Consider the following 24,901-nt stretch of genomic DNA (forward strand, 5'->3'; position numbering starts at 1 on the left):
ATGGGGGGGACTTTTTCAAAAAACAAAATATTGCTATAACTTTCTTATTAAATGAAGTATTGAATTCGTTTATTCCTACTATTCTTTGGGTAAGGGCCTAAAACTTATCAAGTAATGTTTTTTTATATCACCAACCATTGGCCCAGGGGGTAGAAAAAATGGGGTTTCAAAGACAAAAAAAAAATCATACCTTCCTTAATAAGCGCAGTATCGAATTGGTTTGAAGTAGTCATTTTTCCTCTAAACATTACCTAAAAGTTTTTTATATGACCAACCCTTACGACAAGGGATGACAAAAATGTTGTTGGAATTGTAAGATGGATGGGGCTCGTTGTATGCTAAACATGTAAAAATTTTTTTCACATGCAACCATTGTATTGAATAAATTTGAAGTTTTTCTTAGCTTTAAGGTGGAAATCTTTTTTATCCCCTACTTAGCATTGGTAAAATCTACCTCTGGCTTCTGGCATGTCGAAAGGGATTTTTTATTTAATTTGAGTGTGTGTTTGTAGAATTTAAATTTGCACTAAGCAGGTAAGTCATCACATTATACATCTAAACTTATACACAGTTTTTTATTATTATTTTGTACTTCTGTATTAACAGTAGAAGAAACTATAATAGTTTTAAGTCATTGACCATCATTAACATGTTATTAAAAAAAATATAATTTTTCTTTAGAAACAAATTTTTTAGCTCTATTTTTACAAACTGTCATTTCCATTTGAACGTAGTACACCAATATCATTTCTATTACAACTGCAGCAAGAATGTGTTCTACGGTAGTTCCATGATAAACATTAAACTCTAACTTTAATGTCTTAACTGTTTAATTGGACTACCCTGTTACCACCAGTTAATAAGCTATCACCAGTTACCACACACTTTATTTTGTAAAATTAGTCTTTTTTTATTTGGGGTACTTGCAAGGCTGATATTACATTGCTGATAATGATTTTATAATTCATTTCTAACGTTCTTTTGATGTGAAATTTTTTCACATCAAAAGATTTTGACTTGTTTAGTAACAGATAATTTAACAGTAATAACTAAATTCTTTTTTTTAGATTACTTAAAAGTGACCTAAAACAATAACAATTTCTTTTTAACCATAATGTATCATCTTCATTAGAACTGTTAGAATGAGCTTTGATATTTATTTTTAATAGATTGATTAAAGATTTTAACTGTTCATTTTTAAACTTTAGTAGTTTAATATTGTTTTTCAGTAAATTTAGGATGTGGCATGTATTTATTTGATCCTTTACATTTTCACTTAAGTTTATGAAATTAGTCAAGTAGATTTCTCTTTAGCCATTACTTACATACATATACCTATAGTTGATTCATGAAATTGCATTATAATTTAGTAGAATATTTCCTAAGCAGATCCTTGGTTTTGATGTAAAACTTTCATCTACAAAAATTATTCACTTTTTAGAACAAACACAAACCTGAACATCTGGAAATTATATAGACTGCCAAATTTCATAGATGTTCATTTATTTCTGCTATTTTGACTCTTAGTTAAAAAACCTAACTGAAAATATTAACTTATTCAAGATAAGAACATTAAATGATAATATATAATTAGAACGAGTTAATAATAATGTATGGCTTATTAATAATAAAAACAGGTTTATAGTTTCATGAAAGTAAACACGTGCTTTTTATAAATTTTCGTTTATAGATTTAATAATTTCCTGCACAATGGCACTTAAGTATTGGCCAATCTGTCATTCTGACTAACAGAGTTAGAGGTAGGCTGTGAGTAATTGGAAATAGTAAGCCTTGATGCCTTTCTGCTTCCCCAGATAAACTTAACACCTTATACTCATATGTTCAGTTGCCTCAAATAAATTCTGGTTTGTGTTTGACACCTTTACATTCTGGGGTTACTGCCTTACATTTCTTAAAAAGTGATTTTTTTTTTAAATTTTACCAGACAGTTTGCAATACAGGATAAATATCTATTAATAAATTGTGTTTGATTATTATGAACAAAATTTATAACATTATCCACCTTTAAGAATTTAAAAAGTAAACATATACACAATGGACTGTCAAAATGTAAGATTCTCAATTTAATCTATAACAAGTTGTAGATTCTCAATGACCTAAGTTGAAGGCAGTGTCGTGCCCTCTTAGGATGATATGATGACTGTCCTTGCATTAGAAGTAGCATTATTCAGCTTATAATAAATTTGAAATCATGTTGTGAGTGAAGGTCACATGACCTCGATCTTTCTAAAGATGAGGAAGTCATGTTCTTCCCCGCTCCACCAGTCATATTCTGCAGTAGCACAGAGAATGTATGGGGCCAGTATATCACCACATCCAACAATAACTACACATCAGAAATCTAATTAGCCCATACACAAATATAGAATTTTCAGTTGACAACTCAAAAAATTTGAAATCAAATTTCATTATGAAGAGGGACTTTTCACCATCTATGACAACTGTGAGATATTGGGTTAAAAAATTGAAATGTGGCCGTATATATGTTTTTGGTGAGTAGCGCCCAGGTCGCCCAGCAGATGTGGTTACTGAGGAAATCGTTGAAAAGGCCTTGAGTGATTCTTGCTGATCACTGAATGAAAGTGTGTAAAGTAGCAGAGGCCATAGGTGTGTCTTACAGAATAGCAGTAAGCATTTTACATGATAAGTTAAGAATGGGAAAGCTGCCGGCTTGATGAGTGCTGTGATTGCTCACTTTGGACAACATTTGGATATGGCTGTCAACCTTGAAGCAGTGTTTGGACCTCTAAGCGAAATCCTGTGGATTTCACTTAGTCTAATTATCACTGTTGATGAAACCTGGATCCATTACTATATGCCAGAGACCAAATGACAGTCAAAACAATGGGGTTTCCAGGCGAATGTGCTTCAAAGAAAGCCAAGACAGTCCCATCTGCTGGAAAAGTCATGGCTATGATTTTTTAGGATGCAAAGGAAATAATCCCCATAGACTTACTGGAAAAAGGAAGCACAATCATGGGGCAGTACTACTGTGAATTGGTGGACTAATTCAACAAGAAACTGAAACAGACACGGCCATACTTGCCAAAGAAAAAAGTCCTGTTTCATCATGACAATGCACCACTAGCTCACTCATTCAGAATTGTCACTGCCAAATTCCATGAATTGTACTACGAATTGCTGCCGTATCCACTGTACTCTCCTGACCTGGCTCCCTGCTACTTTTTTCTGTTACTCAACATGAAAACGGTACTCTTGGGAAAAAAAAATTCACCTCAAAGAAAGAGGTCATTGTTGAGACAGATGCAATATTTTGAAGAGTTTGACAAATTGTATCTTTTAGAGTGTTTAAAAAATGGCAGGCACATTGAGAGAAGTGTATCCTCCTATCCTCCTAAAGATTGTGTTAAAAAAAAAAAATTCTGAAAAACTTGCATTTTCATTCCTAATACACTGGTTCTTATTGATCCGCTCTTGTACAGTTTGTTGTTCCATTTAAGAATTTTACAATAGAGGAGAGTATCCGATGTGCAGTAAAATTAGAAACTTTTGAAAAAAAATATACTGGAAGTGCATTTTCCTCTTGGAATTTTGTTAAAAAATTAGGGTTCTGCTTTCATAATGTAATGACGGCAGAAAATTTTTGTTTGAGAGGTCTGACATTGTTCTTGCTCAGGTAAACGTTTTAAAGAAAATGCACAAAATTAGACAAAATAATTCTTAACAATAATTTACCTAGATGAAACGTGGGTAAACCAGAACCATTTCAGGAAATATATCTGGCAGAATTCAACAAGCAGTGGTGGCCTTAAGTTTATGGTTGGAAAAGGATCCCGTTTAATTATATGCCGCTCTGGTTGCTATGAAGTTAGTTTTATACAAAAATTGTGCTTTGTTTTTCAGTCAAAGCATATGGGGGACTTCTACCAAGAAATTAATGGTGATGTATTCTGAGAATGGTCTGTAAATTTGTTACGATCTTTGGAAGAATACTGTGTTATTGTGATGGGTAACACTAGCTATCTTTCTTCACAAAGAGAAAGTGCCAGTGACCAACACAAAAAAGGCAGAAATTGTTTCATTGTTAGAAGATAAGAAAATACTGCAATCCTTCACTCACAATTCCTGAATTACTGTCTGTTGTTAATGAATACAAAGAAAACTACAGCTTTGACTACATTGCAACAGAAATGAACCATGAAGTTGTTAGGCTACTCCCACATCACTGCCAGCATAATAACTTAACTGCGGTAATTTGGGTGCATAATAAAGGTGAGATGGCAGCCAAAAACCAGTAGATTTCAACTAAATTAGTAAAAACATTATTGGAAGATGCCAGAAATCACGTAACAATAGATGACTGTTGAAAATGCATTAGACATGCAGAAAACCTTCAGTAGAAGAGTTTCATAATGATTGCGGGACGACCACTGACAACGCATTGTAATGAACTTTGAAGATGACGGTGACAGAAATATGATAGATTTGTCAGGTGATAAATACCTATAATTTATTTCAGGGGGTATTGACTTCCAGATTATAATTTATTTAGATTTTCTGTAAAGTTTTTACAAATTTTTCAGTTTTTAAAGATCATATTTAAATTTAGCCCTAACATTTCCAAATTTTTGAACCTGTGGGAAAATTAGAGAAATATTTTACGTAGAATAAAAAGTTTCAGATGTGAGGTAGTAAATTCTTATGTCCACCAGAGTAATGCAATAAATATTTTACTGTAAGATGAGTTGATGAAACATTGATCTGTAAAGAGATACGGAACAGTTCAGTATTGTATTATTATCTTGGTGTAGAGGAATGAGGAGAAACCTTAGGCAATGGAAGGGGAAAAACCATATGACCTTTGCTTGCAAGGTGATTTCAAAACTGTAATAGTGTTATACTGATAGTTGTCAACATTGAAACAAACAAAGAAAGGTTAGAAGGATATTTGTAATGTTTTAATTTTATTCATTACAATAACAGTGTAAAATATGAGTTAATTTTTTTATTATTAAAATTATATTTATCATAAATCATTTTTTATTATTAAAAAGTACAAAACCTGATGAGTTTGCAAATTCATTGTTATAAGAAAGTTAACTAAAAAAAGTATTAATAAAAACATATAAATGATAATTATATAAATGAATCAGGTTATTCTGTTAATAAAAAGTGCAATAAATGTTTTGATTAGGTGATATTCCTTATTGGTAATAAACGTGATTTGGAGGACCAGAGAGATGTCTCATATAATGAAGCTAAAGATTTTGCTGAAGAAAATGGTTTGATGTTTGTAGAAGCCAGTGCCAAAACGTAAGTGTTTTGTGTCTAAACTTTCTGTTGTAAATTTGTACAGTATTCTAATTTCTAATTTGCATTGTTATTATTAGTAACAGTTTGCAGAATTTTGTTTTCAAATCTGAAAAGGAAATTTTTTGATGTTATGCCTTTCCTAAAAAAGAGCTGTATTAATGAGTTAAAAAAATACATTGCTGTTATGAGAAAGTTGGACTTAGAGAATCTCTTATAATTAGAATTTTTTATTAGAATAAACACCTGTTTCATTGAATCCATTGCAAAGATGTTTTAATCATCCATTCTGTATCATATATTTATATCTGTATTATAAAACATTCAAATATTTCTGTTTTTATATATTGTAATTACATACCAGAAAATTGTATAACTGTAAATTTTAAACATAGATTGAAAAATATAGGAATTTTCAAATTTATATTTTGAAAATATTTAAATAAACTGCATCAGACTTAATTTGGTTTTAATCATATTTTTTTGGAAGAGCTTTTGGTGGCAGTCCTAGTCTACTGTTTTTCTTTTATGCATTGCATTACATTTTATTTGAAGTTACTCAATCTTTTTTACTTTGAGAAAAAAATATTTTTTGTGGTTTATTCTACCTCAGAGTAGGTATCTCTTTTTTCAATATGAAATTTTTTTAAAATAAAGAGAATAATTTATTTTTGCTCCTCAGAAAATTATGAGTTTCATCTTTTATGTGCAATTGACTTACTTGAGGTCATTATTTTTAAAATGAACTATACATTTTCAATAATGAACTTTTTATTTACGTTCATGTAAAGAGGTATTCTTATCACCAAAAATCTGTTCAAATTAAACTTTTTAACCTGTAAAATGTAATGGAAATTTTTAAAAAATGACAAAAGTTATAGAAATAGTTTAATTTTATAGAAATTAAAACATTATATATTATTTAAAGTAGTATTTAATTTATTTTCATTGCCCAATGTTTAAAGAAGTTTTCTGTATTAGTTTTGACCTATTCATAAAATTCTGACTTACTGCATCCATTTTTTTCGCATAAAATATTCTGTTGTTTTGTCACATGATATCTCGGTTTTTACATATATTTTTTATTTTTAGAGATTTGGAAAACACCAGAATACACAACTACATCACCATTTTTTTTAAAACACATCCAGAAATTGTGCATATAATGATTGTGTAAAAAAAAGGAATTGAGAAAAAACAGACTACAACTCAGTGTAAACTATGAATCTCTGGAATTGGAATGTGTATTACTATAATTCTAGCACTATTTTTACCTTAAGTTTTCCATACTAATTCCCTTAAATTCTTGCATGAAAATGCTTTTAATATCAGAATATAAATATCAGTGAAACTGTAACAATCCAGTCCCTACAGTAAAATTTCAGCCTAAATCTCACAAAATTCCAAACAGGCTGAAATTTTACACAGAGGTTGTATTATTTGTGAAATTATTAAAAAAGAAGTTAGCACAATTTTGGGGATGTGTTATGAAAAAAGATGATTAAGTTGCACATTTCTGGTTTAAATGTTATATCTAAAAAAAAAAAATTACACCAATTTTTGTAATGTGAATATAAAATTCTTCAAGAACACATATAAAAAACTGAATGTTCATTTAATAATTAAAATTCAAAGGCAAAGATTTTTTCCCTTTGAATTTTACAAAAAAAAACTTTTCATAAAGCCATCCTAGTAAAAATAAAAAATTTGAATAAAATAAACTTAAAAGAATATATAATGGAAAACATTCTCAATTAATTTTTTATATCAAAATTCAAAAAATAATTAGTAACAAATTAGTTTTGGCAGTTCTTTTTAATTTGACTTCATGAAATTAAAACTTACTGAAAAGTTTGATGAATATTACCTTTTAATTCGCTTTTTAAGCTTATTTTTAATAAGTCCATTTGTTTTCAATAAGAATATAGTAAAGTTTTGTCATTAATTATCAACCTTGCTTGTTGTGATTTCTCCAACCAGTTTTCTAGCTACTGCTTTGTCTTGGGTGTGTGTGTGTGTATAGATTAGCAGATGCAATCACTGCTATTGGCTTGTCTGTTGTAGGTGCAGACATGGTGTAATGTAAGTGTAAATCTACTGGTAAACATGTAGTCTTGAACAGACTCAGGTTGACCATTCCTGAGACATAGTTAATTGAAACCCAACCATCAAACAACACCAGTATCCATAGTCTAACATTCAAATCCATATAAAAGCCTAATACCTTTAAGATAACATAAAAGCCAATTATACCTTTACAATGACTCAAATGTAGAATTCTCGACTTCAAAAATTAGCTGATCTTACGATGACAAGTTTAACCACTTGGCAACCCAGTGAGTTTATTGACCTTGGCTGTATCAATTCTATTTGAATAATTATTTTTCTTACTGTTTCTATTATTATTTCTTATACTCCAAAACTAATATATGAAATTACAGTATCTTTATGGATTGTAGAGAATTCCCACATCTGAGTTTAATTTATTAAGATGGCATTATATTAACTTCACAAACTTCTACAAAAAATGACTCAAAAAGTTATGAGAACTGCCTAAAGAAGTGAAGGGGTAATCTGGTCACTGTATTAAAAACTTAATTATTTACTGATTAGGAATGCATCTTGAAATAGAAACATCAATAAGTCATAATTGTGATCAGCTTTAAATTTGGTGCTGTCATGGCTGATGTTACCAACCTCTGTATTCAGTAGGCTCCAAGCAGGAGGCTAATATTGAGTACAATAAGATACTTAATATCCAACCTAATAAGGTTAGGATCATCAAACACTTGGATAGATGATACTCTAATTCAAGGTACATATATAGACAATACCTTGTCTGCTATAGACAAGTTACATATATATTCCACCTGAACCTTATCAACAGTTTGTTCCTTGATAAAAAAACTCATCCTAACATCATATTATCATAATCATATTATGATAATGCAAAAGTCATAATCATATTATGACTTTTGCATTGAAATTGCTAAATCAATGGTTTTATCGATATAATTTTAAAATCCCTTTACCATCTCCTCCATCCCATCATGTAAACTAATAACTTTTGAAAAAAAAGAAGACAAACAAGCCTCCACAAAAAAAGCTACCTGTACAGAAAAAAAAAATTTAGAGAGAAAAAATACGTCCAATTTTTAGGACCATTACAAAGACAAACCCCCAGTTTTCTTACAACCATACTTTAATGTATTTAATAAGACTAAATAATAAAATATCTTTCAATTGTTAAGATAATTACAAACAAACCTCCTGTTTGCTGACAACCATATTTTAATATATCTTGTTAATATGCTTGTAGTCCTTGAGGGTATGATACCCTCAAGGACTACAAGCTTCTCTGTAATTAAAATTTATTGACCTCTGTAATTAATGTGCTCTCTAAGATCCTCCCTAAGATCAGGGAACTTAAACCCATTGTTGAGGCCTTGGCTCAAGGCTATGAAAGATTGGCTAGTAAGCCTGAGGTGAGAGAGGTTGTGATGGAGATAGTTTCTGCCCCTCCTGTGGTTCCACAAGGTAAACGCTATGCAGAGGTTCTGAAAGGGATGTGGGAGGCTAGTCTATCCCATAAGCAGCCAGAGGTTGTGTTCATCAACTTAAAGGAGAGGGCAGCTATTAAAACAACTAAGGAGATGAAGGATGAGTTTTAGGCCGTCCTTCGACATAAGAGGCAAAACCTGAGAATTCATAATGTTAGAGAGATGAAGAAGGGTTTAGTCGTCATTGCCGATGACAAAGAAACTGCAGGTTATCTGAGTTCTTGAAAGTCAGAAAGTCTGACATGAAAGTTGAACCTAAAGGTAAAAAACATCCTAAACTGATTTTTTATGACATAGATTGTCATATGTCATATGTCGAAGGCTGTCTGAGGAAGAATTAATTAATGGCTCTCATTAGGGAGCAAAATACTCAGGTGGATGAGACTACAATCAAGTCTGAATGTCGATTATTATTTAAATTGAGTAGGCATGAGGCGGAGCGCTATCATGGGATATTTGAGGTTAGTCCTAAACTTTTCAGCAGCTTCGATGCAGAGGGCAGATTGTTTGTAAACTTCTCTTCTTTGCGCTGTTGTTAAGTGCTGCAGGTTTGGTCACAGGGCTAACTTCTGTGAAGATCCTGCAGTTTCCACTCATTGTGGTAATGAAGGATACATGTGAGAGGAGTGTCCAAAGAAGTTGGAGAGTCCGACTTGTATTAATTGCAAATGTCTTCGAAGGATCATAAGCACTCTGTGAACAGTAATGATTGTGGATGTTATCATAGAGCTCTCAATATGTACTATAATTATATTTCATTAAATGATTAGATTTGATCAGTTGAATACTCAGGGTGCTTACATTGCTCAGGTTGAGTTTAGAGAAATTGCATTACTTTGATGTTGTTTTGTTGCAGGATCCATATATTGTGTTCTATGATAGGCCAAGTTTTTCTCGTTGGAAGAGGTTCTGAAAGCATGTCTGCTGTTTTGTGAGAAGGGAACTTGGTTGTGTCTTTATTCTACAGCTTTCGGATAATCATCATATTGTTGTCCATGTGAATATTCAGAACTTGCATCTTTATGTCGCTAGTTCATATTTCCATTATAGAGTTCCTGCTGATCGTCATCTTGAGGTCTGGGATAAAATCCTATGATTCTCTGTCACTAGTCCACTCCTTATAGGTGCGGATGTGAATGCTAAGTCACTGTTGTGGCATAGCGGTTTCACCGATGTTGGTGGTGAATTAATAGAGGGCTTTTTGGCCCAGCATATTCTACAGGTATATAATGTACCTGGTGAGTTGCCCACTTATGTAGGTGTGGTAGATGGGTGTCAATTGTTTGATGGAACGAACATTGATGTTACCGTTGGTAGGTTTATCCCTGCCAATATTTGTAATTAAAAGGTAGTTGATGATTGCTCGAGTGATCATTGATTGATTGTCTATGATTGCTGGTGGCTTGAGAGAGCGCTACCGATGTAACGTTCCAGTTCAGCAGGGTTGTTTCCTGCACAGGCATGTGGACTGGAAGAAATTTGTTGATTTACTTTCAACCAGGCTCTGAGTTTTGGATCAGAGTCTGGATGTCTTGGATTTGGAAGATCTGGCAGTTGGTTTTTCGGCAGCTTTTCTTGATGCTGCTGAGTGTTCAATTCCCTGAAGTTCCAGTCGAGAGAGGATTGCATCATAGTGGAATAGGTAGCTGTCCGGCATGAAGAGGGCGGTTTGTCATTTGCAGAAAACTTCTCAACATGAGGGTGATCTGGAACGACAGGCCGTCCTTGTTGCTGAATTCAGGGCCCTGAGGTACCATTACTTTCAAAAAAGTCTGGACTACAAAAAGGGACTCCTGGCATTCCTTTGTTCGTGAGCAGGGGAGCAGGGATCTCTGAGGTGTAGTATATAGGGTCTTGGGACACAAACAACAAAAGGACATTCTTCTGTCTGCTCTCTCGACCAGGTTTGGTGTAATTTCGGCTGAGATTTTACACAAATTACTAGACTATTTACTGCCTGATAATAGTGAAGTTGGAGAGATCGTATACCATCTGCGGGTGCGGCGAGAGGTTGTGCAGTTCTGCGAGGGTGCAGTGTCCTTGGAGATCACTGATGCTGAGTTGCGTCAAGCTATCTGTAGTTTAGGTAGGGGTAGGGCCCCAGGCTTTGATGGAATAACGACAGAGCTTCTTGTTTGCTCGGTTGGAGTGAGTGTGAGAGTTGTCACATGTATATTTAATAAATTGTTGTTTGGAAGGTACTTCCCTGTGTGTTAGAAGAAGGGGGTTGTGAAATTGTTGGTTAAAGGTGGCGACAAGGATCCTGCTGTTTGTTCGTCATATAGGCCTCTGACATTACTTCCGGTTATTGGCAAGGTCTTTGAAAAGGTTCTGCATCTGTATATAAATGAGAGATAACCTCACAAAGATTGTTGATGGAGAATCAGTACAGGTTTCATCCCAGAACGGGTACGGAGGATGCCATACTCTGTGTGATGAATGTGGTAATAGCCACTGGAACGGAATATGTCCTGGATGTTTCCAGAGCATTTAATAATCTATGGTGGCCTTCGCTATTTACCAACTCCAAAAAAGAGAATGTACTGTAAGTGATTTGCAAGTTATGCAAAGTTACTTCAGTCATCGGGATGTGCTGCTCCGTGAGGGCGACGATGAGGTTGGCAAGATGCCGCCTAAGGGATGTCCCCAGGTCATTATGTTGGGTCCATTATTGTGGGTTATGGAGTTTGATTCTCTCCTGCAGCTGAGGTTGCCCAGTGAGTTGCATCGTGGCTTATGCTGACAATGGGCTCTGCCGGTCGAAGGAAACTTGAGGAGGGAGGTTGAACTTTGAGCCACTCAGGCTTGCAGGATGCTTGAGTTGTGGGATCATCAACACAAGATGACGTTTTGCCTAGGAAAGATGATGCTCCTCAAAGGCTGTTTGACAGTGAATAAGTGTGTCCGTGTTTCAATGGCAGAGCAGCGTATAAAGTATGTTCAGGTTCAAAAGTACCTTGGGGTGTTTCTTGATGAGAAACTGCAATTTAAGAAGCACCTTCAATATGTCACAGAGAGGGCCTGCATGCCTTCTTCGATATTCAACGTGTGGTCAATCCTGATTGGGGTCTTAACTTTAAGACCATGAGCATCCTGTATAAAGGGGTGTGCGAGGAGGCTATTATGTTATAAGCAGCGCCTGTTTGGGCAGATAGGCTAAAACGTAAAAGTTATCGGGAAATATTATTAAGGGCTCAACACCTAATATTGTTAACTGTAACGAGTGGTTACCATACTATTTCATGGGAGGTAGTCTCAGTGATTGCAGGCGTGAAACTGATAGACTTGATTGTATCTGAGAAGTAGCAGCATTACGTAGCTAAGAAGTCCATTGAGTTGACTTCAGATAAAGTTCGAGAAATTGAACAACATGGCAATGCCTTGTGGCAGGCCAGACAGGATGAGACAGAGGGTGGGCGTTATATGCATGACCTCTCTCCAAATGTTGTTTGCTGGATGCCTCTTGGGTGCATCCTAATAAATATGTGACAAAATTTCTTTCTGGTCATGGTGCGTTTAGGAACAGACTGCAGAAATTTGGCCTGGTAGATTCTGGGATGTGCCCTCAGTGTGGACCATTGGATGACATCTACCATGTTCTCTATGAGTGCTTGAAATACAAGTTAATGCGTACAGAGACCATCTGTCGGCTTGATCTCATCGGGTCGGCTTTGGATCTCTGTGTAAACTCAGGAGCAAGCTGAATAGGCAATAGTAGAGAGTTTTGTAGTATACTTAGCAAAGGAAAAAGTTGCTGAGAGGGGATCTAGAACTCTGCTTGGATTTCTCTTTTATTCTATTTTGTTGATGTTTTGTTTTATAAATTATGTTTTTTCTGTTGTTTTTGTCCTTTGTTTTGTTTCAATTTTATTGTGTTGTTATTGTTCCGTGTAATATTTTTATGTTTCGTGTTGTATGTTGAACTCACTTTTACCTTCTACGGGTAGGTAGTTCAATTCCTTTTTTAATTTGGTACTTTCAGTTTAGCTTAAGACTCTATAAGGTGTGTTTTGTTTTGAGTTCATTAAGTGGTAGTACACTGATGGGAATGTCACTTGTGGTATTCCCATCAGTGGCATCTTGGCTGAGGTGGATTGAATATGTCAAAAGCCGAGGTTTCAAAGATGACCTCTGGTAAAGTCCATAAGGGCTTGTAACAAAGGAGGTGGTAGAAGGTATCTCCCCTATGGGGGTCAGGATGAAGGTTAATAATTAATTTCATAATAATGGTAAGCATTTTATGACATTCCTATTTTATTTCCAATCCTTTTAACGTTAACATATACAAAATTTCTTCCAAAAACTGAAAAAGCAGTTAGCTAAAACTACCCTTGCTGAGTAATTTCAGTCTGCTGAAAAAGTCCCAGAAATATGTCTTATAATTGCCTAGTAACCAATTCATTGTGCTTCCCAAATTCCAATTAACAATTTTCAGTTACTGGCTGTTCTTCAATTAATAGAAGTTCATGAGCTTAACAAAAAAAGTATACAGTAATTACAAGTAACTGTTACAGGGATGAAAATGATGTTCAAAAAAGTTAAAATAATTTCTATGTTTTGAGATTGAGAGGAAAAAGTACCATAACAATCACATAATGTTGACTTCATTTTAGTCTTGAAACAATGGACTAGATAATCATTTTCTTGTAAACTACTTCTCTTTGCAGACACATAATATTTAATGTTGTTTACATTTATTTACCAGTTCATTAGTAATATAATGATTGTTGTACATTATTACAAACATTTTCTTACTTGTTTTAAATGAACATTGAAAAGTACTGGAAATGGGTGAAGGTAATGAGAAAAGGTTTTATTAGAAAGTTGATAGGAGTAGATGCTTTGCAAATTTCATATGGTGGGTAAAGTTGGGTTGCATTAAAAAGTAGTCAAAAAGGTTGTTTTTCTTTGAAGATAATTTGCAGTAATAAAATGATAGGGTAAGAAAAAAGTGTTAGGAGAATTAATTAAAATTAATGGTACTGTAGATTTTTACTGCTGTTTAAGCGAGTGAAAAATCTAATTTTATAAGGTCACATATTAAATTGAAATATTTAAAAATATTTCAACACTTTTTGAAAAGTGTTTTTGTGGTCATTTTTTCTGTTAGTTTTATGTGCAATCAAGAAATAAAATAGTAAACACAAACCATTATTTTGATTATATTAGCAATGAATGTGAAATCGAATACAAAACCTAGACCAATATGGCAACTTAGCTTTCAGTTTGAACTAGCGTGTATTTTCCACAAAAAATGTTGGCTATTACTAAAGGGATGTAAAATACTTATTAAAAAAAAAAATTGTTATATTTTTTACCAAAATGAATTCACTCTAAAATCAGTAGAGGTTTTATTAAATTTGTACACTAATAAACTCTTTCCCCTCCCACTCACCTCAAATATACTCAGGCAGTATATTTACACAGAATCTTAGGAGTGAAGTTCAAAATATTTCTTTGAAAATTTTAGATGGGAAATTATGATACAGCTTGTCTTGTGACTCACTCCAGTAACAGCAACGCCTTAACCCTTTTGATACCAGAGCGAGTAAAAAATTTATCCAAAAAATATCAGCGATTTTTGTGATTGGACTACTGAGAAATACCAGATCCGTTTTTGGCAGTTTGTCACTATTTTACATTTTTTCTCTTAAAAACCATTATTTTTGGCAAACCGTAATGATTTTTTTTTTTAAATTGTACTTAAATAGATATTCTATTAGGTAATTTATTAACATAAAAGAAAAGAAAAAATCAAATAAAAATATAAAAAATTACTCACCAAATATGTTTCCAAAAACATTTTATTTCACTAAAAACTATAACTAAAACTGTATACAATCACAAAATTTGAAAGAAATCTGTAGAAAATAAAGTCATGTTTATTGAAAAACATATGGTTTTTGAGTTTTTAGTTCTTCGAATATGTTTTATCTATATTAGCATTACAGTCTGCATTTACTTGTATAACATTACATGAAAGATGCTTTTTTCAAAACTATAAGATAACAAAAAATTGAATACCGTAAAGCAATTCTTAGCCTAAATTATTTTACTTATAAACCTACATAAAAATTTAGCGAATATGATGTGGCAAACATAATGGATGTACACCTTTATTACATTTTATACATTGAAAAGTTGATCTTTTTCTTTTTTCTACAGTTATGCTGCTAGCTGCACTGCTAACGTGTTGATCAATTTGAAGTGTTCCAAAAAAACATAAGCTGGTTGCTTCGACAATTAAAAAAAATTTTCTTACCCACTTGTTTCCTACATGTTTCAGGACCTTAAAACTATTTTTATTTTTTTATTTTTTTTTTATTTAAGAAGTTTACTTGTGGCGGCCATTTTTGTTACATGCGCACACCTATTTTTGTGAGTGTAAGGATTTACAGAAAAAATCATAACTAAAGAATTATTGGTCCTGGAAGGATGAAACATAAAAGCAATTTAATCATATTTTCCCAATGTAAAAGATTGGTCTAGTAGTTTATTTACCTATCTCTCTTCTTTCTATGAGATAATTACCAATAAAGTTGAACATGAAAAACGGTGAAATTTCATATTTGGTAATTTTTTCAAGAGGCAAAGATGATGGCATACACAGTTTGAATTATTTTTTTTATATGTAGGTATATGTTAGTAGTTTTACCATAAATAAAATTAATGTTGATATACGCACCCCTAAATTTTTATGAATTTTTGAAAACTAGTTTTTTTTTTTCCACACAGGGAACCCATAAAGAATTATAGAGTTAACTACATATACGTATATCTCACACCTGAAGATTTAGGGCCACCTATGTTTGTGAGTAACCTATTGAGAGCCCAGGTGATCTTCTCAACCTTCTTTGCCAACATGTGCAGAAAATGAGTGCCTATGGTCAATCCAGAAGCCCAGGTATTTAACTTCATTCTCCTGAACTATGGAGTGCCCCTTCACCTTGAAATGCATAGGCTCCAGCCGCCTCCTTCCAGCCAAAACTACTGCTTTAGTTTTGCAGGGAGATAAACTCAAATCCTGCTTAGTCAACCACTCCTCAGCAATGACTATTGAACGATTCGCTTTTGAAATAACATCTGTTTCACTCCTAGCAATTACTATGGGAGCTAAATCGTTGGCATAAGCAACAGTTGAGACCCCTTAACTTTACAGAGTTGTTCTTACTGTTTATCACCTGATACAGTAAATAAGATAAATAATTTTTCAAATACTTTTGACCCTTTTTTTAGAGAAATACTTAAGGAATAGTGTCTTAGAAATGTAACCAATGTTTTAATATCATTGAAATTTTTAGAATAACTCAGGACGCCACTATCTGAAGATTTTGAGTGAAATTAATACCAGAAATATTTAATTAAATTTTTTTTTCAGAGGAGAAAAAGTAGAAGAAGCATTTTTGGAAACCGCAAGAAAGATTTACCAGAGTATCCAGGATGGAAAGTAAGTACAAAGTAAAACTACAGAGTATTATATTTGTATATTCAATCTTGTATCACAACTCCTTAAGAACTCAAAATCCAGAAATCTGGTTGAACAAGATTGGATTGATAGCTGTGTAAATAATAATAATAATATATGATGTTATAAAAATTTATTAAAACCAGTCTTCACTTTTGACTGAGAAGCGTTTAATAGAATTTTACATTTGAGTTGATATTAGTAATATGTCTGAGAGGAGTTATAAAATTTCCTACTCATGGGAAATTATCTATTACATTATCCAGTTGTGCTAACACATCATAAGTTAAACTGCTCTTGTAACTAATGTTAGTATTGTTCGGGTAATAGAAGTTAAGTTGCCTTAAATAGAAAATCTTTTTGCCATTGGGTTGACGCTTTGTACCTTCTTGGGGAAAAAACTCTTGAAAAAGATGTGCTTTCATATTTAAAATCAGATCTTTAAGAACAAATATATATGACCAGACAATATGACTTTTTAATTGGCTGTGTGGTATATTTTTCTGATTTAGGTTGGATTTAAATGCTGCTGAATCAGGTGTACAGCATAAGCCTTCGCAGAAACCTCGAGGTACTATTGTTAATGATCAGCAAGCTAGCAAAGATTCTTGCTCATGCTAGGTAAGGTTTGTTTCCATTTAAATAGTAACTTTGTTTATGAACTTTTTTTTGTTTTATAATTATATTGGTATGTTTATTATAGTTTATATATATATATTTTTTTTTTTTTCTAAATTGTTTTATTCAAAATATTCTATCTATAAGTGTATTAGCTTCCAAAAGTTCTATGAAATTGGTAAGTACTGCTCTCCATGGAGCCTTGGTGGTAAGAAAAAAGGGCCTATGAGATTATTACCAAGAAGGCCACACCACACATTAAACAAAAAAGTGCATTGGAAATGACTTGTAGCAGCTTCATAGGGATTTTCTTTTTCCCTAGTGGGATAGTTTTGATAAGTTACAATGTCATTTCTTGTAAAACAAGATTCATCAGTTATAAGAATATTACTTAGGAAATTGGGATCATGTTCACATTTTCTAATTAGCCATCGACAAAATTTCAACTGCTTATCAAAGTCAGGTGGTAATTAGTTGTATGAATGTTGTAGATGGAATGGGTATGATTATTGCTCCTGTAATGTTTGCTACCCAATTGATTGGAAAACATGAAAGTGATGTGACAACCTTCTGGTGCTTGAGGTGGGAGATACTTGTATCACATTCAATATTACTTCTTCACTATTGGCATTCCTCACAAAACATTTGCAATCAGCATTGAATCATTTGGGTTTAAGCATACCTGTTTTAAAACTTACCTCAAATGTTTCAATCTGGTACAATCTGGTACCTTTTGATCTGTATAATTTTCCCGGTATTCATGCACAGTAGCTAGTCCATTTTTATTTACTTTACCATAAATTTTATTTATACATCCATCTTCAAATGAAAACAAATTTGTCATATCACTTATTGTGAATGACTGACCAAACAATAACTGCACAAACTCTGCTCAAATGAATATGTAAATGCTAGACACTAAACTTAATTGTTGATCAGCTGTTATTGCCAACCTATGAAAAAAATAATTTTTATTATGTTTTTAAATTTGTTTTTATAATTTTTAGCATTAGTATGTAAATTGTTCTGTTTAAAATCATATCACTTTCCCAGTCCAGTCTATGTGTTCTGTTAGTAATTAAAGTTGAACTTCTCAAATTTGTGTTTAATTTTAATAGACATTATTTACATCAATTTTCTCAGAATTAAATTCTCTATAAAGTTAACCAGAAATGTTTATTGTTTAATGGTAAATTAACAAAGTTATTTTACTCTAGACCTAAAAAAGTGTATTTTCCAACAAAGCTTTTTTGTGTTTTATCCCGTTTTTATTAAAACTTAAGTGAGATAGAGGTCTGGGACCACTTTTGTTCAGTTTCTTAGATCAGAGACCGTAAGGAAGCACTAACTTTATCCATTGAGTTATACCCCAAGAATTTTAATATAGTTCAGTTTCACAGAGGTAGCAGAAAGCACGGCTAAATGTTTTGCAAGCTGAAACATGCTTATGAACCATTTTCTGACCTATGTTTATATGAATTTTTTTTTTAATTTTTGGCTATAGAGAATCATTTCTCGTGAGATTGCTGTGCAATTTGAAATCACCTGGGTATAGTCCTAATTTATGATCTGAAATTAGGATTTTTTGTAAGAGGCAGTAGTTTTTTTTCTATCATATTTAGTCTGAATGATAACATTATTATTCAGTTGATACCAAATTCTGATTATTAACATCATTTGTGTTAAAAAATGCTGTGATAACTTCATGCGTGGCTGTAAGTATTATGACAGAAATAATTTACACATTTAAAAACAAAATTTATTATTATACGATCATTTTTTTTGTTCCTTTCAGTTCACTGAAAATTTGTGTGGAATTGAATTATTATAACCTAAAAATATTTTATTAAATAATGAAGTTGTAGAAATAAAAATATAATTTTTAAATTATTTGTAATGTTTACTAAGTTGCTATCATAAGTGTGCTGATAAAATCTGTAGTTGCTTCTGTTAATGATTGACTATAAATGCATACTTTAAAACAATACTATAGAATTAAATATACTATTCCATTGTCTATCAAACTATTTTTTATGCTAACCCTTTTATTGAAGATTTTTACTCAGTTTAAAGGTGCTATTGTCATTGAGTTCTTACAGCAACGTTGCATGTTCTCTTGTAGCTTAACAGATTGCATGCATTTGTTGCTTAAATTAATTGTTTTATTTTAAAAAATTACCTCTTGTGATTTATCTTTCAAAGAGGTATAACAAGATTTTCTTTACATAGAATAGAATAGGATATACCTAAAAGATATTTGTTTTTTCTTTTGTAACTCTGGATAGAAAACAGTGTTGTTGGCCAGAGTTGTTACCCTACTAAACTATAATATGGAAGCAAGGCTGCCCTGCTGACTACTAGAAGATGCCAGAATGACATCACAGATGGAATCATATGGCAACTGACCTGACTCCCATGACACTTGTTCAAGAAAGAGGAAATAAAGAATAGGGAAGGAAGGTGATGATCAACCCATACAGGGACTCCTTCTAATTTTGAAAACAGCCATGTTGATATGTGACTATATTCTGCATTGGAAAGTAATCTTGGATGTTGCACTAGAATCTTTTATCATGATAGTATGACTGACCCTTGGACTACCTTTGAAATTTTTCTTCATCCTTTTTTTGTGGATTGTTAGCTAATTTTTTTATTGTTAAAGGTACTAAAATAAATTTGATATTACTCATTCAAGTTTAGAAAGATCAGCTGATGCGCAGGGTGGAGATTGATTGCTGGACCAGGGTCTGGCTTCTCGCACTATTCATGATGCATTATAGCAGTGCTAACACTACTTCAGACACCCGAAGTGTGGATCTATGTTTGTGCTTTCTAAATCTTGACGAGTAATAATAGTTATTTACAGTGTTTAATAACTAACTTATAGTAACACAAGAAACACTGTAACTATCTTTTTTTTATAAGAATTTGCTTGTACAATGTAAAGAAATTGATGCTCAGTACATTTATTGATAAAAAAGTATAAGCAGCTAGGATTGTGGGGTAACCTACTGGGTTGGTCTAATGGTTAAACTCATCACAAATCAGCTGATTTCAAAGTTGAGAGTTCTAAGGTTCAAATCCTAGTAAAGGCAGTTACTTTTTGGATTTGAATAGTAGATTATGGATAATGGTTTCCATTGATGTTTTTCCCTGCTTCCCGGAGCTGGATACACATTAAAACATCATATAGCTCCAGGAAGTGCCTTCGCCTCTAACCACGAGGGTAGGCAGCCAGGCTCAGCTATGTCATTCCCAGCCACCCCATCTCCGCAACTGGGTCTTCGTCTTTTGTGCCTGCCTGTAAGAGGAGTAACTCCGAGGGGATCCCTGCCGGTTCTTGGTCTTAATAGCTCAGGGGCTTGAGAGTCCCTGACCTTCATCACCGCCGCCCACCCGTGTAACACGTTCCCACAGGCAGATGATGACTCCAGCTGACGCTGTCCCCCGCCCCCTCGCTTACCCCTTTTTCTTTTAGTATCCCCGACATGAACGTCGCCCTCATGTGAAAATTCCCCTCAGTTGCCAGCACGGTCACTACTATTCACTCTATGTCGATCGCCCCTGTGTTCATGACACACCCTCATTGCTGCACCTCCCACCTTGGGCACTGGAATACCATGTCCTCCGGTGTGTCAGGTTCCCCACAATAAGGGCAGTTGTGATTCTCCACCCTCCTGTGACTGTACAGGCAACTCCTAAACTCCCATGCCCTGTCAAGAACTGTGTTAGACTTACCAAACCTCCTCCCAACCCAGACCTTAATCCAGGGAATCAGCCGATGTATCCACCTGTCCTTGGTGGACACATCCCATCTGTGTTGCCAATCACGCATTAAAACAGCCTGTGCTTCCTCTCTTGATTCATCATTATATCTTAGAGCACATTGTGTGGCTAGTTGCTGCAGAGGTGGAATTCCTGCTACAACCATTACTACCTTCGTTGATACAAGCATACACCAAGATAGTCTTGAGAGCAATGCGCCTCTGCACCCCTCGAGTATTCGTCTGTTGTGCTCAAATTATAAGTCTCTGTCCCACACAGGAACCCCATACAATAACCGAGTTGGATGCTTGGGGTCCTCCAACATTAGCGAGTAGTCTAGTAAGTTTCTTCACCAACAGTCCAGCGTTATCACCTCTCTCATGAACGTGGGGCGTGAATTTCCTACTACAGTCCAACCACACACCCAAATATTTGGCAGTGTCCCATGGTTGGACTGCCTCACCCTCTATGCATATTGTTATGGGTTCTAGCACTCATCCCTCCGTCATATTGATATATTTTGTATTTTCCTGCAATAACCGCAGACCTCTGTCTCGCATCCATTCTCCAACAGTATTGCAGTATTAGCCATAGCAACTGCTTCCTCTGTCTTAGCTACCATGACGAGAGCGAGGTCTGCATAAGCAATTGGAGTCACGCCGTCCGGATAATACAGCTTCAGAACCCCATCATACACAATGTTCCACAGCAGGGGATCCAGGACTGACCCCTGGGTACCCCGCATGTGGAACAAATCCACAGCTCAGAACCTCCAAGTCTATAGATGAGGTTCCTTTCATCTAAGTAGCTTTGGACCACTCTTCTCGTGTACCCATCTATGCCCCACTCCCCCAACCTCTGGAAAATTGACTCCCAGCTGAGGGAGTTAAAGGCATTTCTTACATCCAATAGGATCACTACTGGTATCTTCGTGGTCCTCCAGGTGCTGGCTGCTGCTTTATCTACTATCCGTACTAAGTATTATGTCAACATTCTCTCTCTGTGCGACTTCATAACAGAGGTCCATAGCCCACCGGCTCTTGTTTGCATTAAATTGCAGATATCTCATTTTGTCGTGCGACTACCTGCCCATGGCCCTCCACACCGCAAAATGCACAGGCTGCTGGGTCCTCACACTGTGCCCTCTTACCTCCTGTTTTCCTGCAGTTAAAGCAAAGGTTTCTACGATCGGTACCCTGACAATTTGATGCCACGTGGCCTATCCCACAACATCTGTAGCACCTATCAGCTGTCTCTCGCTCATAAGCACAACAGTGCACCCATCCGATGCATATTCGACTCTCAATAAGTCTAACTGCTGCGCTGTGACTAGTAACAACTGTGGTGTTTCCTTGTTTCTTCAAAGGCAGGACGTACTGATGTCACTCTAAATTCCTCCTCCCCACCAACCACCTGAGCTACTGCGTGTTGGATTTCCTGTTCAGGTGTTCCCCTCTCTTTGTCTTCAATGTGTACTATGGTTCTTCGGCTCCCTCTTGTCCTGAAATCAACATAGAGATTGACAGCTTCTTTGCACAGTGTATTTTTTAACTCTTTTGCCTTCTGTGATCCTTTAACTCTGATACAAAGTTCCTCTCTCGCTCTTCTGAGCGAGAGATGTTTACCCGCCTCCTCCTGTGTTACGGTCTCATTCATTTGTCTTAGCAGATCAGCATAAGTCTTATCAGTTGCTTTCACTACCAAAGTTCTACTTTCCTCGACCACCGGAGTAGATCTCTCAACTGCCAGTGATTTAGCTCTTTGAATTCTCTGTTTCGAAGGGGCGGTAAAGATTCTAATCGAGTTCTCCCGTCCTCTGCCTGTTTATGCCACCATCTTCTCTTATCATATGGCTAATTCTACCTTCCGGTATGATAAACATCAGTTTCTGCAAATCAATCGCTCTAATCCCCAGTAGTATCGCAGTCAGTGTCTTCTGCTCTCTGTCCGCCAATGCGTAGTGCACTGTATAATGCATCTTGCTCACAGCGGACGCACTTCTACCCATAATTGTACCATCCCTGTAACATCTCTGGACTTAATTTCATGTTTTTACAGTTATTCCGTTACGACACCAGTCTGCAGTACTGATTGTCCCTCAGTTTGTCGCCCCAATAGTTTATACAACTGCGCCACATCACCTTCTGCTTCCGCCCCATTCTTAATATACTTCAGGTTCTTTAACGTTTCTGCTGGCCAATGTCTTGGTCACCAGTCGCACGAGCTCCTTGTCATTAATGTCTTCATCCATGATTTTGGTGATGTCTCTGCCCCAGATTTCATCAGTCTGAGTCGCCTGTGTTATGCTAACTAAAGGAGGCGACACTTCCTTAAGCGCCTGCAGTTCTTTAAATATTCTGGTAAGCTCCTTTTTGTGGTCGATTATATGCTTCTGTAATCCAGCACCTAAGTGTTGCTTCAGTTCGTTGGTGGTTGGGTTTCAATTACCACACATCTCAGAAATGGTTGACCTGGGACTGTACAAGACTACACTTCATTTACATTCATATTTATCATCCTCTAAGATTACAGTGGTTCTTGAGGCTAAAACAGAAAAAATAAAAAAGAGCTAGGATTGTGGTAAATTGGTTTATCAGAATTTGGAATTTTTTTTATTCTATTTTATTTATTTTTACTCTATTTTTGCACTATAATGTTATCTTACTTTATTTTTGTACTGAAATGCCTTTTTCAAAGTATGTAGTTTAAAAATAAAATAATACAACTTACGTTTAAAATTATTATTGGTGTTCCTAGTAATCTGGGGGCACAAAATATTTACACCATCGTCATTTCTTAGTTCTAAAACAGTTTTATAATGTGTCCATGAATTCCTATAACAGTACTATTTAAGGATCTTGAAAGGAAAAAACAAAGTTAACTTTAAAAACAGTTCAATATAATCACTAACATCATATTAAGCAGGTGTTATGAAGTAGGACATTTAAATTTAATTTTAACACCTAACAAAATTATTTTTACCACAAGTTATGTGTAATTGAGTACTCCATCAAGTTGTTTTCACGTTTTTAATACAGCACTTAGCTGTTTCAGTTATAAAACAATGAAAGATCATGGAGCGTCTTTCTCATTAACACTGACAGATTTATTAACCATTTTATTAAGCAGACAAGTAAATAATGATTGTTAAATAAATACAATAAAATTATTAAATTTTGTTTCCATGATCATTCCATACCTCTAAGTTAGCAATTAAATTGTACACTGTATTAACATATTAATAAATAGAAGGTAATAATGTCTTATGATAGAATCAATTATTTTAAAACGCTTCAAATATTTGGGATTGTTTGAACAAAAAATTACTTTTCAACTTTTCCTTTCTTTGGTAAAGGATGAATGCTATTTCTGCCTTAAACTTAGTGTATAGATTAAAACTAAAAAATATTAAACCTTTAAGTGAATTTAGCAAATTTTATTTTTAAATTTGATTGTTGTAGTTGTTTATTTATTTTACTCTTTGATTTTTAATAACTTTATTAAAAAATTTATTTGTTAATAATGAAGCTCCATCTTTAAACTTCAGATTTTAGTCATGTATTTACAATACTTAAATGTATTGTAATTAACTGAGTTAATGTTTTTCAATGTTGGAGTTATCTTATCTTAGTATGTTTATTTTGTACAGGTCATTTGACTACGATGATTGGTGCTGCTACCTATGATGTGGATTCAGAAAAAAATTGTTATATTTAGTGATTTGTGATACACACACACACACACACACACACACACACACACACACACACACACATACACACACACACAATATATATATATATACACAGATGTAAAAAATTTAATTCAGTATAAGTGCAGAGTGTTGATATTAAAACATGGATAAAGTGAATGTGTATATATATATATATATATATAAAATATCAATTGATTGATATATATATATATATATATATATATCTTGGTCAGTCTGACAAACCCATCATATATAAATAAATTACTGAATTTGTAAAAGCCCTGCTTTTATATCCATGCACATTCTTTCCCTTCTTGTGTTACATTTTCATGTTATTTTAATTATTTTCGTTCATATCACCAATAAAATGTCCTGGCTGTTATCCTTTAAATATGATATGTATATGTTAATATTAACAACAGTTATACATTAAACATTTAATTAATTAATTTAAATTTACAAAAAAAAAAAAATCATGTATCGAAG

The 24,901-nt window shown here is 34.0% G+C and overlaps 1 protein-coding gene across 1 annotated transcript in view; it reads left to right on the plus strand.

The window, feature by feature from the left end:
• Rab14 (RAS oncogene family member Rab14) overlaps positions 1-24,473 on the plus strand; it is a 91,213-nt gene extending 66,740 nt beyond the window's left edge. Inside the window, exons 5-8 of the mRNA XM_075356545.1 lie at positions 5,177-5,295; positions 16,231-16,299; positions 16,830-16,938; positions 24,350-24,473. Coding sequence (XP_075212660.1) covers positions 5,177-5,295; positions 16,231-16,299; positions 16,830-16,938 — 297 coding nt within the window. The 3' untranslated portion in view covers positions 24,350-24,473. The remainder of the gene's footprint in view (positions 1-5,176; positions 5,296-16,230; positions 16,300-16,829; positions 16,939-24,349) is intronic.
• Positions 24,474-24,901: the final 428 nt, after the last annotated feature.

Source organism: Lycorma delicatula, chromosome 2, assembly GCF_047948215.1.
Source record: "Lycorma delicatula isolate Av1 chromosome 2, ASM4794821v1, whole genome shotgun sequence".
Lineage (NCBI taxonomy): Eukaryota > Metazoa > Arthropoda > Insecta > Hemiptera > Fulgoridae > Lycorma > Lycorma delicatula.